This window comes from Rhinoraja longicauda, chromosome 21, assembly GCF_053455715.1.
Source record: "Rhinoraja longicauda isolate Sanriku21f chromosome 21, sRhiLon1.1, whole genome shotgun sequence".
Taxonomy (NCBI): Eukaryota; Metazoa; Chordata; class Chondrichthyes; order Rajiformes; family Arhynchobatidae; genus Rhinoraja; species Rhinoraja longicauda.
Window position 1 is genome coordinate 24836481 of NC_135973.1, and position 18702 is coordinate 24855182.

Genomic DNA, 18702 nt, shown 5'->3' on the forward strand with positions numbered 1-18702 from the left:
AATAATCCTGACCTTGTACTTGCACGTTATTGCCACCATTTTGATAAAGCGCACTGCTCTAATTGCCCTGGTTTAGCTTCTGAGTTAACTTAACAAAAGCTTGGTCCATTTTTTTTTAGCAAAGTTGGTTTCAAAAGATAGGGCAGTAATTTTCTTAAGAGCTTGCTGAATAAATATCTGGCCCTATCAAAGTTTTAAGTGTTTACTTTTTCATTTAGAATTGGATTTTTAAAAATAAAAAGTCCAATTGACTATGGTATGTTAATATTGGAGCAGATGCTCAATAATCCAAAGTAATTTCATGTAATGTTGATGGGAAAACTTCTCAACCACATTACATTTTAACATTATTTATTTTCATTAGTTTCATCAGTATATATTTAAAATAATGGAATTGCTACTGTTGCAGCTCAATGTTTTCCTAAAATGTAAATGATTGAAATTACTATTGGTCCAGCTGATCTAAAATGCCATTATTTATAGATGTTTATTTTCACAGGTTACTTGGGAAAACTGAGAATTCGCTTTGAGTGGAAATGATTTCACCAACAGGCACGCAACAGGCATTGAAATATACAAAGATCTTCAATGGTGTTCCCAGCAATAGTTGTTGGATGTGAAAATCATTGAATACCATTGAGTAACTGGAGAAAAACCTTTTCTGATCAATTACGTCTTGACAAGGTTCATCATGACTACATCAGCTATTAGACGGCAAATGAAAAACATTGTGAACAATTATTCTGAAGCTGAAATTAAAGTGCGCGAGGCAACCTCGAATGATCCTTGGGGACCCTCTAGTTCCTTAATGACAGAAATTGCAGATCTAACCTATAACGTTGTGGCATTCTCAGAAATAATGAGTATGATATGGAAGCGTCTCAATGATCATGGCAAGAATTGGCGGCATGTTTACAAGGCTCTGACGCTGTTAGACTATATGATAAAAACTGGATCTGAAAGAGTTGCACAACAGTGCAAGGAAAATATATTTGCTATTCAGACCTTGAAAGACTTTCAGTACATTGATCGTGATGGTAAAGATCAAGGTATAAATGTACGTGAGAAGTCAAAACAGCTTGTCACTTTGTTGAAGGACGATGAAAGGCTCAAGTCAGAGAGAAGCCAAGCTCTTAAAACAAAAGAACGTATGGCTCAAGTGGCAACAGGAGTAGGAAGCAATAATCAAATTACTTTTGGTCGTGGGTCAAGTCAGCCTAACCTGTCCACCAGTTATTCAGAACACGAGTATGGAAAATCGGGAGGATCACCTGCTTCATATCATGGTTGTGAGTAAACTTTTTTCATTTTTATGCATCTTTTTTACTGTTTCTTGATGAACCTTACATTTACTATTTCACTTTATGGTTTTAATTATGGTGACTGTATAGTTGAAATTGTACATTTTCTATTATGTGTTATGGCACCATGGCATCATATTGAGGTAATATTTAATGAAAATAATAAACGACTAAAATGCATTATTATGTCAAAGCTTGTTTTAAATGAGAATGCCAAAGGAAATTTAGGGAAAATACTCCAATTTCCATTTATGTAAAGCATTGTAAGACATTTTCAGAGGAATTCTGACGGTGATGCAATACAACATCCTATTTGCCCACATTAAGTCTGTATACTTCTATTTAAGTGCCTGTCTAAATGGCTCTTAAACAGTAATTGTATCTGGCTCTACCACTTTCTCAGGCAGTGAGTTCCAGATATCAACCACTTTTTGGTTTAAAACATCTTTCCACATAAATCACCCTTTAAAATGTCTTCCACTCACTTTAAATCTACACCCTCTTGTTTATTTAGTACTTATGCCTTGGGAAAATGATTCATGACTGTCTATCTTGTCTATGCCCCCTACAAATTTATATACTTCCGTCTAGACAATAGGTGCAGGAGTAGGCCATTCGGCCCTTCGAGCCAGCACCACCATTCAATGTGATCATGGCTGATCATTCACAATCAGTACCCCGTTCCTGCCTTCTCCCCATACCTCCTGACTCCGCTATCCTTAAGAGCTCTATCTAGCTCTCTCTCTTGAATGCATTCAAAGAATTGGCCTCCACTGCCTTCCGAGGCAGAGAATTCCACAGATTTACAACTCTCTGACTGAAAAAGTATTTCCTCATCTCCGTTCTAAATGGCCTACCCCTTATTCTTAAACTGTGGCCCCTGGTTCTGGACTCCCCCAACATTGGGAACATGTTTCCTGCCTCTAACGTGTCCAACCCCTTAATAATCTTATATGTTTCGATAAGATCCCCTCTCATCCTTCTAAATTCCAATGTATACAAGCCTAGTCTCTCTATTTGTTGTCTGTATATATGGCAGACATGTATTTGCTTTCCTTCCACTGTCATTTCTATATGTAGTAGACTGTTGCAGTTCCAGCACTGATCGCGGTGGTATTCACTGCTCCCAGGATGCCAGTCAGAAAATGGCCCTCTTTACTTTTGGGTGGAACTCAGAAATGAGAAAGGTTTAGCAACACTTATAGGGGTGTATTATAGACCGCCAAATAGGGAACGAGAATTGGAAGAGCAAATATGTAAGGAGATAGCAGATATTAGTAGTAAGCACAGAGTAGTGATTGTGGGTGATTTCAATTTTCCGTATATAGACTGGGAATCACATTCTGTTAAAGGGCTGGATGGTTTGGAGTTTGTAAAATGTGTGCAGGATAGTTTTTTGCAGCAATACATAGAGGTGCCTACCAGAGAAGGGGCAGTGTTGGACCTCCTGTTAGGAAATGAGATGGGTCAGGTGACGGAGGTATGTGTTGAGGAGCACTTTGGGTCTAGTGATCACAATGCCATTAGTTTCAATATCATTATGGAGAAGGTCAAATCTGGACCAAGGGTTGAGATTTTGGATTGGAGAAAGGCTAATTTTGAGGAGATGAGAAAGGATTTAAAAGGAGTGAAATGGAAATTTTTGTTTTATGAAAAGGATATAATAGAGAAATGGAGGATATTTAAAGGTGAAATTTTGAGAGTACAGAGTCTTTATGTCCCTGAACGGTGGAAAGGAAAGAATAATAATTTGAAAGAGCCGTGGTTTTCCAGGGAAATTGGACACTTGGTTCAGAAAAAGAGGGAGATATACAATAAATATAAGCGGCAGGGAGTAAATGAGGTTCTTGAGGAATATAAAGAATGTAAAAGGAATCTTAAGAAGGAAATTAGAAAAGCGAAAAAAAGATATGAGGCTGCTTTGGCAAGTAATGTAAAAGTAAACCCCAAGGGGTTCTACAGATATGTCAATAGCAAAAGGATAGTGAGGGATAAAATTGGTCCATTAGAGAGTCAGAGTGGACAGCTATGTGCTGAGCCGGAAGAAATGGGGGAGATATTAAACAATTTCTTTTCTTCGGTATTTACCGAGGAGAAGGATATTGAATTATGTGAGGTAAGCGAAACAAGTAGAGTAATGATGGAAATTAGGAGGATTAAAGAAGAGGAGGTACGGACACTTTTGAAAAATATAAAAGTGGATAAGTCTCCAGGTCCTGATAGGATATTCCCTAGGACATTTGAGGGAAGTTAGTGCAGAAATAGCAGGGGCTATGACAGAAATATTTCAAACGTCATTAGAAACGGGGATGGTGCCGGAAGATTGGCGCATTGCGCATGTTGTGCCTTTGTTTAAAAAAGGTTCTAAAAGTAAACCTAGCAATTATAGACCTATTAGTTTGACGTCTGTGGTGGGAAAATTAATGGAAAAGATACTTAGGGACAATATATATAATTATTTGGATAATCAAGGCCTGATTAGAAACAGTCAACATGGATTTGTGCCTGGAAGGTCATGTTTGACTAATCTTCTTGAATTTTTTGAAGAGGTTACCAGGGAAATTGATAAGGGCAAGGCTGTGGATGTTGTCTATATGGACTTCAGTAAGGCATTTGACAAGGTTCCACATGGAAGGTTGATTAGGAAGGTTAAATCGTTGGGTATTAATAGTGAGGTTGCAAGATGGATTCAACAATGGCTGAATGGGAGATACCAGAGGGTAACGGTTGACAATTGTATGTCAGGTTGGAGGCCAGTGTCTAGTAGAGTACCCCAAGGATCTGTGTTGGGTCCACTGTTGTTTGTCATTTACATTAATGATCTGGATGATGGTGTGGCAAATTGGATTAGTAAATATGCAGATGATACTAAGATAGGTGGTGTAGTTGATAGTGAGGTAGATTTTCAAAGTCTACAGAGAGACTTGGGCCTTTTGGAAGGGTGGGCTGAAAGATGGCAGATGGAGTTTAATGCTGATAAGTGTGAGGTGCTGCATTTTGGTAGGACAAATCAAAATAGGACGTACAGGGTAAATGGTAGGGAATTGAGGAATGCAGTGGAACAGAGGGATCTGGGAATAACTGTGCATTGTTCCCTGAAGGTGGAATCTCATGTGGATAGGGTGGTGAAGAAGGCGTTTGGTATGCTTGCCTTTATAAATCAGAGCATCGAGTATAGAAGTTGGGATGTAATGTTAAAATTGTACAGGGCATTGGTGAGGCCGAATCTGGAGTATGGTGTGCAGTTCTGGTCGCCAAATTATAGGAAGGATGTCGACAAAATGGAGAGGGTACAGAGGAGATTTACTAGAATGTTGCCTGGGTTTCAGCACTTAGGCTACAGAGAGAGGTTGAACAGGTTGGGTCTTTATTCTTTGGAGCGTAGAAGGTTGAGGGGGGACTTGATAGAGGTTTTTAAAATTTTGAGAGGGACGGACAGAGTTGACGTGGGTAGGCTTTTCCCTTTGAGAGTGGGGAAGATTCCAACAAGGGGACATAGCTTCAGAATTGAGGGACAAAGGTTTAGGGGTAACATGAGGGGGAACTTCTTTACTCAGAGGGTGGTGGCTGTATGGAATGGGCTTCCGGTGGAAGTGGTGGAGGCTGGCTCGATTTTATTATTTAAGAGTAAATTGGATAGGTATATGGATAGGAGGGGATTAGAGGGTTATGGTCTGAGTGCAGGTAGATGAGACTAGGTCAGGGGAATGGTCGGCGTGGACTGGTCGGGCCGGACAGGCCTGTTTCCATGCTGTAGTTGTTATATGTTATATGTTATATGTTATATTCACTGCATTTGCCTGTTAGCCAACCCTGTAGACATGTTCGGCATTGCAAATCATTGAAAATGTAAATCATGGTACTGATTTATTGGAGGTACGGGTACTCCTCAGCTTCCGATGGGGTTCCGTTCCGAGAAACCCATCAGAAACCGAAAGTATTGTAATTCGAAATGCATTGAAAACGCGCGATCACGTGCCCGGAAGCGAGCGGCTGCTCACTGCGGGTCGCTGCCGTTTTGCACCATCGCAAAGTCGAACTATTACAAGTCGAACCATCGTAACCTGGGGGGTACCTGTATTGTAGGAGCGTTAGGATAGTTATTTATTACAAATAATAGTTAATTCCCATCAATGAAGTTAATATGCAGAACTGCAGAGCATAACTAGAGTTTCCTCAGTATTAAAAAGCTGGAGAATCCTATTGAATATATGCCATGGGCACTCTTAAAATTCCATTCATGTTCTTGAGGACTGATCATATCACATGAAGGTGGTATTATACTAGAGACATGTATCTGGCTACTCATTCCTGCCTTGATTTTGAAGAACATTCTTCTTAATTCTTAATTCTTGAGTCTTCTAGACCCTGCTTTTTCTGTCACTGCCAACCTGTTCCAACTGCTTTTTGCTGCTGAAGTCTCTTCTAATAATCAATGGAGAGAAATGTTTTTTGGAGAACTGGGGCCAAACAATTTTTTTTACAATTGCACTTTTTTGTTTTGGACTTGACAACATTCCTAATGAGGAACTCTTCTCTAAAATGTATCTGTGATAACATCTCATATAATGATTCAATGGGACTATGTGGTTCATTTCAATATATGATACAGCACAAAAAGTTGCTGTTTTGCTCTGTTAAGTCTGTGCTCATTGATTGATAGGGCCTCTTCATTTTGTCTCGCTTCTGATAGTCTCCCCACAACCTTATCAAAAGTGTTTTCTTTTAATATATTTATGTATTCTTGTTTGAAAGTTGCCATTTAGTATGCTTTCACTATTCCTTTGGGCAATGAATTCCAGATCATAACTCCCTAGTTTATTTGCCAATCGCTTTAAGTTTAGTCAACTCTATTTTTAGAAGGCAGAAGAGTTAGTAAGTTTCCCCTTATTTCTAGCTGTTCAGAATCATGAACGGCTTGAAAATGAATGTTAAACATGCACTGAGAACAGCTTCAGCTTTTTTGGTTCATCAACTTTGCTGAAATCCCTCAGCATTGGTGCTTGTTAGAATAAATTTTCACTTCTGAGCATTGCAAGCATTATCTGTTTTTATTTCAGATTTCCTCTGCACCTTCCCTAAGGTCTGGACGTCCTTCATAAAGTATGTACACAATTGAATAGCCAATTTCAATGGAGATCTAGCCAGCATTTCATAGGGGTTAATATAACTTTCTCATTTTTGTACAGCATATTAATAAAATCCAAGATTTTTGGCAGTTTTATCAACACAACGTGCAAGTTTGAATATATGTTCCCTTTGATCCAGCAAACATGCTACTTTTTCTCTTATTCTCTAGTATTGAGCAGATATCTTTCAGCAATGTGCTGGGCCAGGAGATGGCGTAGGCGTCATGTCACCAGGCGAGCCCAGCTTAGTTAACATGTAACATTAATGGTGAATTTCCTCCATATATTCTACCTGACCTGAGTATTTCCAGTTTTCCATTTTATTTCACATTTCCAGCATCTGCAGGGTTTGAATTTCCACATTTATTTCTCTATATATAGACTGAGCAAATTATAGCATCATTAAAACTACATATTTCCACCTCATCATATTGCTTGATTCAGTCACTGGTTTACCTCATTAATTGTTAACCCCACTTTTTATTCCTGGACTCAAATATTGCAATACAATCATGACTAGCCTTGCTTATTAGAATATAAGACATAGAAGTAGGAGTACAGCATTCAGTTTCTCCTGCCTGCTGTGCACTCAGTCAGCCCATGGTTTCTCCACTAACTTACCAATGATTCTTTTAATATTTAAAAGTCCATCAAACTCTTTCTTGAACGTCTGCAGCCCTTATGTAGAAATTCCAAAGATTCACTCCTAGTTGATGTTTCTTTTTTCATCTGAGTTCTGAATGGCTGAGACCATGACCCTTTGTTCTAGACACTCGAGCCCGGAGAAATTCCAACTGTGTAATTACCTTGCGAATTTTGTAAACATTTTAGTTTAGAGCTACAGCATGGAAATAGGCCCTTTGGCCACAGAGACTCCTCCAACCATCATTCACCTGTTAGTTCACTTCATTTTTCATTCAACTAAACTTGAGCAAGACCCAACATGCTTAATCTTTCCTCGTATGACAGACGTATATCAGGAATCGATCTGATAAGTCTTCATTACATCTTACATCAATACATTAACCTTTGGTGATTTGTGTAAAGGACATCTAGTTTCTATTAAACACCGTCTCTCATCGTTTTAAAAAAATCACCTTTTTAAACCAATTATCTCATTTTTCCACATTATATTTCCGCCTCATCCTTGCCAGTTCAATTTATTTGTCTTTGTGCAATGAAACTCTGTATTTTCTTCACAGCCACACTACTACTTGATTCTGGATATATGAATTCTGAAAGTAGTCAATAAATAAAGCAGCATCTGTGGCAAAAGAAACAGATTCTGCCTGACCTGCTAAATATTTTTAGAGTTTTATACAGTCCCAGCAGGACTTCATTGTCCTTGTATTCTGTACCTTAATTAATTAAGAAAGGTAATTCCATATGCTTTCTTAACCACCTTAACTACCGATTCTGCTACCATTAAGGATTTGAGGTTATGCTTTCCAAGATTTCTCTAATTCTGTATATTTAGTATCTTACCATCTTGCCTTGTTTGCATTCCCCAAATATGTTCTCTTAGATTTCTCTGGAGAAGATCCCAATTGCTACTTTTATGCCTCCCCACCTCCCTCCCCATGTCTATAGATTTTTGTGTAACCTAATGATGACTTTTGGGTTGCATGAAAGTTGACCAGAGATCAAAGTGATTTTGAGGATGTTGACAAGCACGGAATTGCAAAGGAAGGATAAGAAAAATAAAAATCTTCTTTGAGGATGATTGTTGCTTTGGATTTGTTGGCCTTAGTCTGGGAAGGATAAGACATTTATTGTAGAAACAGTTTTTCAAGTCTCCAATTAACTTGTCCAGTATAGTTTCCAGGCCCACTTCATTCAAGGGCCTTATTAGCATGGTAAATTTATGTCATTCATATCTGCATATGCCTATTGAACTTGAACTTATAATGTGCCTTAATATTCAAAAACTTGGCTTAATCTTAATGCCTTGGAGGTTGCATCTGATATTGAAGGTTATTTGTATGGAGGACAAGGAAAGTGCATTATTTGAGAATACCTCTAATCCTAGTTCTTCTACCACATTTTAAATTACTGGATCTCATACAGTCTCAAATTTTATTATTGCTCCTAACAAATGCCTTGAGATTTCCTTTATAAATGTATTTTCCTCCCGCAAGGATCTTTTTAGTACAAAGTGAATCTGAAGGGTAAATTTTGAGGTTGATGTCTGATTTGGGTTGCCATAGATGGTGGGGCAGTTAGATAGAATTACTACTTAAGAAACATTTAGGCAAGCACTTAAAAAGGCCCGGCATAGGAGGATATGGTCTTAATATGAGCAAATGGGTTAGCTTCCTGCTATCCACTCTCCACATGTTTAAGCTTGCCTGGGTCAGGCTGCATCAATGGAAATAGAAAAGGTTAACATTTCAAATCCAAAACCCTTGGTTGGAATGGGAACAGAAAACCCCCCATCAGTTTTCAATATCACAAAGGCAGGGGAGGGACAGGTAGCCAAAGCCAAGGAAATATCTGTGGGTGAGGCTAAATGATATATTGTAGCAGAGATTCAGATTGTTTTAGATTCAGATTCAGATTGGCCGTGCAATGTGTTTCCATTAGCAGCACCACACTGTGAGACAGGTCCAACAGACCGGACTTTACAAATAGGAAAAGAAAAGAAAATAGGAAAGCGCAAGTTAGCAAAAATTGGAGAATTCGATTTACAATCTGGAAGGCTACAAAGTGCCCCAACAGAAGCTGAGTTGCTACCAACCTGACACTGTAACAGCGCTGGAGGCCACAGATAGATAAAAAGACATTCTGGCCTTCCATCACAGTGAGGAGGTGACTGGAGGAGACTCACTGTGATGGATGTTTCTTTTGTTTGGTGTTGGTTTATGATTGTATGTGTTATTGCATTTTTATTGATTATTCTTATTGATCTTATTGTTGAACTGCGGGTAATTTTTCATTTCACTGCACATTTATGTGTATATGGCAAATAAATAAATTGATTGATTGATCAGAGGAGGGGTGGGATAGAGAATTAAAGTGGCAGACGAGGGGTGGGATAGAGAATTAAAGTGGCAGACAACAGGGAATTCAAGGTCACTATTGTAGACTTAAAATAAGGTTCTCCGCAAAGCAATCGCCCAATCTGCTTTTCGTTTCTCCAATATCAAAGCGACTTGAATGTGAACTATATTTGGTGTTCATAAATTAGCTTACAATGTGTATTGGTCCAACCACGTTGCCACTACAATCCAGAAAGCACACCAACGCCTCTGTTTCCTCAGAAAGCTATGAAAATCCAGCATGTCTCCAATAACTAATTTGCACAGATGCACCATAGAAAACATGATGTTCAGAAACATCATGATTTGGTATGGCAACTGCTCTGCTCAAGACAGCAAGAAATCAGAGTTGTGAATGTAGCAAGTCAATAACACAAGCAACCTCTTTTTCCAATCCCCCATTGACTCCATCTCAGCTTCACACTGCCTCGGGAAAGCAGCCAACATAATCAAGGACCACTCACACCCAGTCATTCTCCCTTCTCCCATTAGACAGAAGATGCAAAAGTTTGAAAACATTTGCCACCAGACTCGAGTAGCTTCCCATTGTGATCAGAGTCTTGAACGGATCTATTATATGCACGGAATGTATTTCCGATCTTCCAATCTATCTAGTTGCAGCCTTTGCTTTTTTTTTTAGTTAATGTTTATGTTATAGGAGCAGAAATACGCCATTTGGCCCATCAAATGTACTCCGCAATTCAATCACTGATCTATCTTTCCCTCTCAGCCCAATTCCCCTGCCTTCTCCCCATAACCCTGACACCCATACTAAAAATATTCATTGACTTGGCCTCTACAGCCTTCTGTGGCAATGAATTCCACACATTCGCCACCCTCTGACTAAAGAAATTCCTCCTCATGTCTTTTCTAAAAGTACGTTCTTTTATACTGAGGCTATGACCTCTGGTCCTGGACTTTCCACGTGGAAACATCCTCTCCACATCCACCCCATCCAGGCTTTTCACTATTCAGTAAGCTTCAATGAGGTCCTCCCATCATCCTTCTAAACTCCAGTAAGTACCGGCCCAGTGGCGTCAAATGCTCATCATATGTTAATCCAATCATTCCTGGGATCATTCTCATAAAACCTCCTCTGGACCCTCTCCAATGCGAGCACATCATTCCTCAGATATGGGGTCCATAACTGTTCATAATACTTCAAATGCGGTCTGATCAGTGCCTTATAAAGCCTCAGCATTATATCCCTATTTTTTTATACTCTAGTCCTCTCAAAATAAATGCTAGCATTGCATTTGCCTTCTTTACTACCGATTTGACTTACATATTAACTTTTTGGGGAATCCTGTGCCTGTACTCCCAAATCCCTTTGCACCTCCAATTTCTGAATTCTCTCCCCATTTAGAAAATAGTCTACACCTTTATTCCTAATACCAAAATGCATGACTCCACACTTTGCTAAGCTGTATTCCATTTGCCACTTCTTTGCCCACTCTCCCAACCTGTCCAAGTCCTTCTGCAGAGTCCCTGGTTTCTCTACTCTACCTGCTGCTCCATATATATCCGTATCATCTGCAAACTTGGCCACAAAGCCTTCAATTCCCTGCACTACCTGCACTTTCTCTGTAGCTGTTACATCTTCTAATGCATTCTTCTTTTATACTACCTGATCTCCTCATATAAGGTATGATTTGGCTGGATAATATGCATAACAAAGTTATTCATTGTATCTCTAAACCAACTTTTCTCCACCTTTTTATCCTTGTGGAACCCTTGAAGTGATTTTCATGTCTCAGTGAACCCCCTACATAAAGATTATTATATATCTTTATTAATCTCTTTCTTTCTCTTTGCAAACAAAATAACTAATCTTGGAAGAGAGAGTTTTCATAAACTTAACAAAACATACACAGACACAAACTTTTCATAAACTGACAAAAATAAACATAAACATACTTAATTTTTTCCCATTCATATAACATCCCTAAATGATGGGCAAAAATTACTGAATAACGTGGGTGATTGAAGGATTGTACCTGCAGGCCAGGAAGCACAGACAGATGCATGCGTCTGTACTCGAGTGAGTCACTTGAATCCGTCACATACAGCTCCTGTCCACTGACCACTAAAGGCCATTTCACACTGGCGCCGTATAGACGTCGCTAAATATATTCCCTATGATTATTATACATTTAAATGATATAACAGGTTGAAGACTTTATTATAATACCCAAGAATTTTCCAAGAATATGCCATACGTGTATAATAAAATTACAAATATGAAATTAAGCACAAAAATGACTCAAAAATGCATTTACATATGATTAGCCTATTTATCACTATTTCTCTCGGAACCCCTAGCGATCTCTCACGGAACCCCGGTTGAGAAACGCTGCTCTAAACTAATAGTGATATTAAGCGAAATATCTTGATTTATAGGCAGAGTCTACGGCTGTCTTTTTACTCTTCCCTGGTATTCTCTTGATTTGTCTGTCCTAATTTCCCATATTTAAAAACCTTTTCCAAGCTTTGGTCATTTCCTATGCTTTCCACCAAGATCTTGGTCAGTTATTGACTCCCTTGCCTTTGCTCAATCAATTATCTTTTCATTTGTGAAATATTTTGATTTTTTTCTCTACTAAGGATGTGTGTTTTGAATATAACTTTCCACAGACATGATAAACCTCTTGCAATGGAGGAAGGCCAACAGTGTAATAATAAACAGTAGCTCAGTCACGTACTCTAGTAACATACTCAATTATGGGAGTAAAAGTTATACAGACTTTAAATCTTCAGATGTCTAGCCCAAAAACTGAACAGGAATGCAAATAATATTTTATTTAGTGATTCCAAGGTAATTGTTTTAGTAGACTTGCACAGTTTTGTGCAACAGTGTAGGGTACATTTATGAAGTATTTATCTATCATAAACAATTGTTTACAATTCATAACTAGTGTGCTAAGGGTGTCTTTTTAATTTATCTGCAAAACGGAGGATATGAGCATGCGAAATATTAAAAATGAGAAAGTTCCCTATATGGCCATTGCTGAATCTACATTTCTAGTAAATATCAAACCCCAAATGTACTTGTAAACTATTTTTTAATTTAGACTGAGTGTATCTTATCATTTTGGCATGGGTATATTCACAGGTTGTGTTCAATTTACTTTACAATGGATGTATTTTAACTATATAAGCGGTTGACAGTATCCCATTATGTTTAATTGTTTGATAAAGATGCTGGTTCATACCATTTCTGATAGCTGTAGTGCAATATATAATCAAATCTTATTTTTGATCTTTAGCATTGGTGTATTTGTTTCTTTTTAGCAACCTCTCCACGAGCTTCATCAGAGTTGGAACAGGCCAGACCACAAACAAGTGGGGAGGAAGAACTTCAGCTGCAATTGGCATTGGCCATGAGTAGGGAAGCAGCAGAACAGGTATACTTCACACTAATTAACCATTCCATTATCCTGGTATGTTATTATTGTCAATCAGATTGTGTGATCCTGTGTAATAGGAACTTATTTGCTGATGTCTATGCATGACATGCAAGGTTATTATTTTTTTATCAGGTTATATATTTTTTGCAAGTCTTGAGTTTCATAATACTTGGGGACTCCAGGAAAGACATCAGAGTCTATTAAGGCACCATAAAAGCAGTTTTTTGATGGATTTATTGCTCCTGTTATTTTATACAAAAACAAAGCTATCATATTGGCAGGCAAATTTATGAATGCTTTCTTTTTGATCAATTAACTAAGAAAGCACTGAGACTAGTTTTCAGATTCATGCAGAAGCACCCTGTGCAAGAAACGTAATGTTAAAATCCTACCTTTTCTTTCTCCTTCCTGCCTTCTGTTGCAGTTCTCTCTCTTTCCGATTCTTAATTTCTATTTCAGATCCTTTTATGTACTCTGTTTAATTCCTGGCTGTTCTACCTTCCTACACATGGTAAATTTCCCACTGCTATCCAATATGCAGTGGTTTGCAGGATTCTTGGAGCTCAGTGGAAAGAATCCCAGCTTCAAGGAAGGGCTAGGTCTACAGGTTCCATTAACGACTTAGGTAGGCAATCATTGGTAAAACTGATTGACCAATTTAAGTATAGGTTGATGTTGTCAGATGTTAAAGAGTTCGCCTTTTCCAGAATGACAGATCATCTTGGAAGTATCTTGATGCTAATAATGCTTATGTATTTCCTCCCCTTCTCATTTGGGATAGTCAGTAATTGTTAATTGATAGAAAAGGAACAGAGCGCTCATTAGCTGACCAATAGTATCAGAAATCTTTTATCAGCAGCATGGTAAGCATCATGAATAACCTCATTTCCGAAAGCTTTGCCACTTAACTGTTATCATATCAGCATAACATTTCATTGAATAGATGGGGACTTTAGCAGTAGTTATCAACCCTTTTTAATTCAATTGAAGTTAATGTAAGCAAATTTCTTGACAATCTAAACATTTAGCTGTCTTGCATAAACACTAAACCTGTCCCACAGATTGCCCTTAGCCAAAATGCAGTCTTTGTATTACTAATCACTGTGTAAGCTTCTACTGCTTTCATACCACGCAAACATGAAAGCATTAGAAATTGAAGCAGAAACTATCATTTGGCCCTTATCCAGCTGTTATAGCCGATCTTCTGCCTCAAAAGCCATTTACCTGCACTATTTCCATATCCCATAATTTCTTTGATGTGCAGAAATCCAGCAATCTCAACTACACAATCTCACATCCAAAGATTCTCCACACTGCTTTTCACTGTACCTTAGTACACATGACAATAAACGAATGATAGGAACTGTTTCTAAATGGCATACTCCTTATTCTGAGACAGTGATCTCCTGGTTCTACAGTACTCAGCCAAGGGAAACATCCTTCCAGAGTGTCAAGTCCTGAAAGTATTTTTTAAGTTTCGACCAGATGATCTCATTCATTTAAACTCTAGAGACTACAATATACAGAATTTTAACAATCTGAATAGCTACTTGGAATCACTGATAAAGCACCTTTTTTATTTTTTTGCCTCACTAGGATTATGAACACAATGCCAATGATATTTAAATAGTAAATGTTTTCACTAATTTGAGAAAAAGCAGATCCAAGACAATTTAGGTCCTATTGGCTATATTGTTCTGCTCCCAGTTCCCATTGTTCCACTTTTTTTCTTATCGAATGTGGTCAGGCATTATCATTGTTCGAAAAACATTTAATGAACAAAAAGTATTACAAGAATGTGCACTTTATCTCCAATTTAAATGTTGTTGTACTATCAAATTGTGTCTACTATATTTACACACTCTAACTAGCTATGCACAGGTTTGTAAGAGCTGTTTGTAATTTACACATTGTTTTAAATTGTGCTTTTCTGCCTATTCCATGATATCTCCCATAGATCTTTGAAAATTAATCAAATTCCAACCCAAATTTTTTGAATAATTTGAAATTTAGTAACTGAGATCATATTTGACACATTGGGTAGACGGTGTTAAATAATCTGTAAAAAAACTTTTGGATCTTTTGTTATACATGTATTTCTGCAGATATTTGGGTGGGAAAAGTGCACAGTAAATATAACTGTGCACTTTATAATGGTTAATCAAATAACCATTGATTCATTTGTTCTCCTAAAAAGGATATTATGTGAAACTTGCTATTTAAATTTCAACTGCAGTGCACGTTTAGATACCATTTAGGGAACATTTTGTGCATAGCAGAAATACGTGTGCTGCATTATATTGTGAAACTTGAAAACTGTGTTTAAAATCCGGTAATTAATTTTCTGAACAATGTAGAATTTTCTCGAGTAAGTAAGGACATTTCTGAGGAGCACTGGTCATAGCAACATTGATCCCATAACTTTAAAAATGTGAGTTTAAAATCCGGTAATTAATTTTCTGAACAATGTAGAATTTTCTCGAGTAGGTAAGGACATTTCTGAGGAGCGCTGGTCATAGCAGCGTTGATCCCATTGTATAAAAGAAGATAGGCTGCAGCAGAAAAAAATATATTGGATATTAGAAATTTGTGAGATGATAGAGTTGAATCTAATATGGGAGAAAATATGCTTGTTCACATCTGTTTTGTTAGTATTTTAGTTTAGAACAGTGACATAGTTGCCAAGTGTCCCGTCTTGGAACAATGAAAATTAATTGTGCAGTTTGGAATTTGATGATGCCACGTGTACTAACTTGCATTATCGACTTTTATCAAGGCAATTTTGAATTGCAAGTCAAATTTGCTAAATGTGATACTTTAATTTTTTAATTGTACCTAAGAATTGAATTTAAAAGCAAAAATATATTGACTAAATATAAAATGACAGGTCTGTTTTCTATACAATAATCAGATTAAAATATGAGCAGTCGTATCAAAAGGTAAATGTTACTAATCTTCAAATATGCATTTATTAATAACTACACATTTGGTCAGGGAAAGAAGATTATTCAGCCCCTTTGACACTTTAGGATAAATTTAATCTGATTTTTCTGGTTTAGCCCGATCCCTTTCACTGGTTAAAACTTTTTATTTTGAAAGTTGTTAAAAACAAAAGAGCTAATCTTTTACAATTTTGCACGGTAATCTTTGTAGGAGGATCGCCTCCGCCGTGGTGATGATCTACGACTTCAGATGGCCTTGGAGGAGAGTCGCAGAAATTCAATTGTATTAGGGGGCAGCACAGCTCCAAAGAAGAAAAAGGTGAGGGTAGTGTTGCCTGCACCCAAAGTAACACGCAAGTCATAAATATAAGAGAGTCACTAATTGCAATAGGGAATTCCATGGAATGTTATTTAAACATAGGGTGGGAAAACAGGATTTTTTTACATAATAATTAAATGAGGAAATTAATATTAAAAAAATGAGAGAAGGTAGTTAGCATGCAGGCAAGAATAGAGTGGAAGGATATGTTGGTGGTTTGGATGTTGAAAGGTACAAAGAGACTCGTATGGAGCTTGGATTTGTTGGGCTGAAAGGCATTGCATTAATTTAATTGTGAAATTTAGCTTATTCATAGTTAATATTATGATTTTTCCATTTTCATGGTATGCCCTGCAGTTAGGAGAAAATTTAAATGTGGCACTGTTAGCTGGGGAATGGATCCTGGGGTTTTTGCTCAAGAAAATAAAATAAAATAAAACTGGCCTACAATATTAATTTTAAAATCATATCAAATAATTCAATTTTTGAGTAGATCATTTTCAAATTGATTAAAACAAAGCTTAAACTGATCTAGCTGCTAGATCAACATTCAGATTCCCCCCCCCCCGGAGTGGGGGTGCATTTCCATATCAATTTATATTTGTTAATTTCATCATATGTTATCCTGTTATGAGAGGTGGAAACCAGGAACTGAGCACCTTTCTTTTTCCATTGAAAATAGTCAATTGAACTATTCTTGCATAATTTTACCTCCTATCCCCAGGTATGAAATTATCATTGAGAGTTATTTTCTTACTGCCATTCGCACATGGTTAATATAGGAGAGAAGTATCAGATAATGAGAATTCAGTTTATCTATCATACATGATTTTTTTTGTCCTGAGAGTAAAAGTACAATAATATAAACATAGAATGATTTTTTTTTTAAACCACTGTGGCATACTTTTTTTATAATACCCTAATTTGGAATTCTATAAATCTGCAAATTACTTTGAATAATACATCAGCATGTCTATGCAGATCATGTTTTTGTTTTCTTGTTATATTTCTGTTAGATAATTTTGTTTCTTCTTAATCTTTTTAATTAAATATCACATCAGGCATCCATGGTTACTCTCACGGATCCCTTGCCAGCTGCGACATCAAAGAAAAATGGACAGTGGGAAATATCTGTCCGACCGGTTCTAATAGAAAAACCTGACCCTTGGGGAGGAGCAGGTAGCCCAGTAGCATCTGACCCGTGGCATTCACTTGGTAAGTAATGTGTTGAGTGAAGATAGGCTTTGCATTGTTTAGTGTGATATGATCCAGAGGTTCCAACTTTTCTGTCGCATTTGGTTAGTTCGAATTATAGAATATTTTCCATTTTTCGCTGTAAAAAATATAACTAATATTAGAAAACTACAATTTCCCTAACAAAATAAAGACTAGATCTCTGAATATTTTGCATAAAATATTAAACCATTAGAGCACAAGACCAAAACATGAATAGTCGCACAAATATAAATAAAGATTATTTCCTTTGTAATCAGAGTTTCTCTAAGATGAATAACACACATAATGTAACAAAAATAACACACTAAATCTGAAGTATAGTAATTGATAATCTAAAATTCATTGTGCAGGATATCTTGAAACTGAAATGAATACTCAAGTTTTACTTTTAAATGATAGTTTTTATAATAGCCAGGAATTGGCATAATTCAAAACAAGCTTATGTTAAATGGGTGAAGTTTAGTTAGTTTAGTCTATTGTCACGTGTACCGAGGTACGGTGAAAAGCTTTTGTGCCTGTTAAGACAATACGCAATTACTATCAAGCCACCAGTGTACAGATACATGATAAAGGGAATAACGTGAGCAATGTTTAATGCAAGATAAAGTCCAGTAAAGTCCGAATGAAGAGAGTCCGAGGGTCTCCAATGAGGTAGACAGTAGATCAGGACTGCTCTCTAGTTGTTGGAAGGACTTGAAATGTGCCAAATTATCTTGTTTTTGTCTGAATGTTTTTGTTCTCAGCCATGTTACACATTACAATAAATACATTTTGCCAAATGGTGCTAACATTTTTGTCTTTTATTAGATACAAAACCTACTGCTACCATTGATCCTTGGGGTGCTTCAGCTTCATCTGCACCACAGACACTTACTAAAAGCGTAGACCCATGGAGTTCACAGACCACCTCTGCTGTGGTGACACCATCAGCTGATCCCTGGGGCCCAGGCCCCTCAGCTGACACTATTTCTGGTAAGCCTGTTGAAAACTGGAAATTGTAATTTTTTTTGTTTGATGTATTTTGTTAGTATCATGCATACCCATTATGCAGGCATGATATGGGTACAGGGACATTGAAGACGGTTATAGAATTTGTCCCGCCTCTGTTTCTGAAGACCCTTTCTACAACAACAGTGGGATATTTTCATCTTTGAATTGCCTGTTTGTGTGAAACCTGATAAATTGCTGAATTGAGCAGTTTTTAATACCTATTGAATGTGAAATTCATGCTGTCTAAATTTATTTTTCTCCATTGAATCTACATAGCCAAAATTAAAACCTCCGTCTAAAAGTGAAAGGAAAGCATGCTACCATGTTATATTGCACACAC

The 18702-nt window shown here is 37.2% G+C and overlaps 1 protein-coding gene across 3 annotated transcripts in view; it reads left to right on the forward strand.

Annotated features, from left to right (window-relative positions):
• The window catches only part of epn2 (epsin 2), a 53035-nt gene that overhangs the window by 19495 nt on the left and 14838 nt on the right, over window positions 1-18702 (forward strand). For all 3 annotated transcript variants that reach the window (XR_013548678.1, XM_078418145.1, XM_078418144.1), the window contains 5 exons: window positions 500-1289; window positions 12760-12872; window positions 16029-16136; window positions 17198-17351; window positions 18180-18344. Coding sequence is in view for 2 of the 3 variants with exons in the window: in XM_078418145.1 (XP_078274271.1) it covers window positions 692-1289; window positions 12760-12872; window positions 16029-16136; window positions 17198-17351; window positions 18180-18344 (1138 nt within the window). In the remaining variant the exon portion in view is untranslated. The remainder of the gene's footprint in view (window positions 1-499; window positions 1290-12759; window positions 12873-16028; window positions 16137-17197; window positions 17352-18179; window positions 18345-18702) is intronic.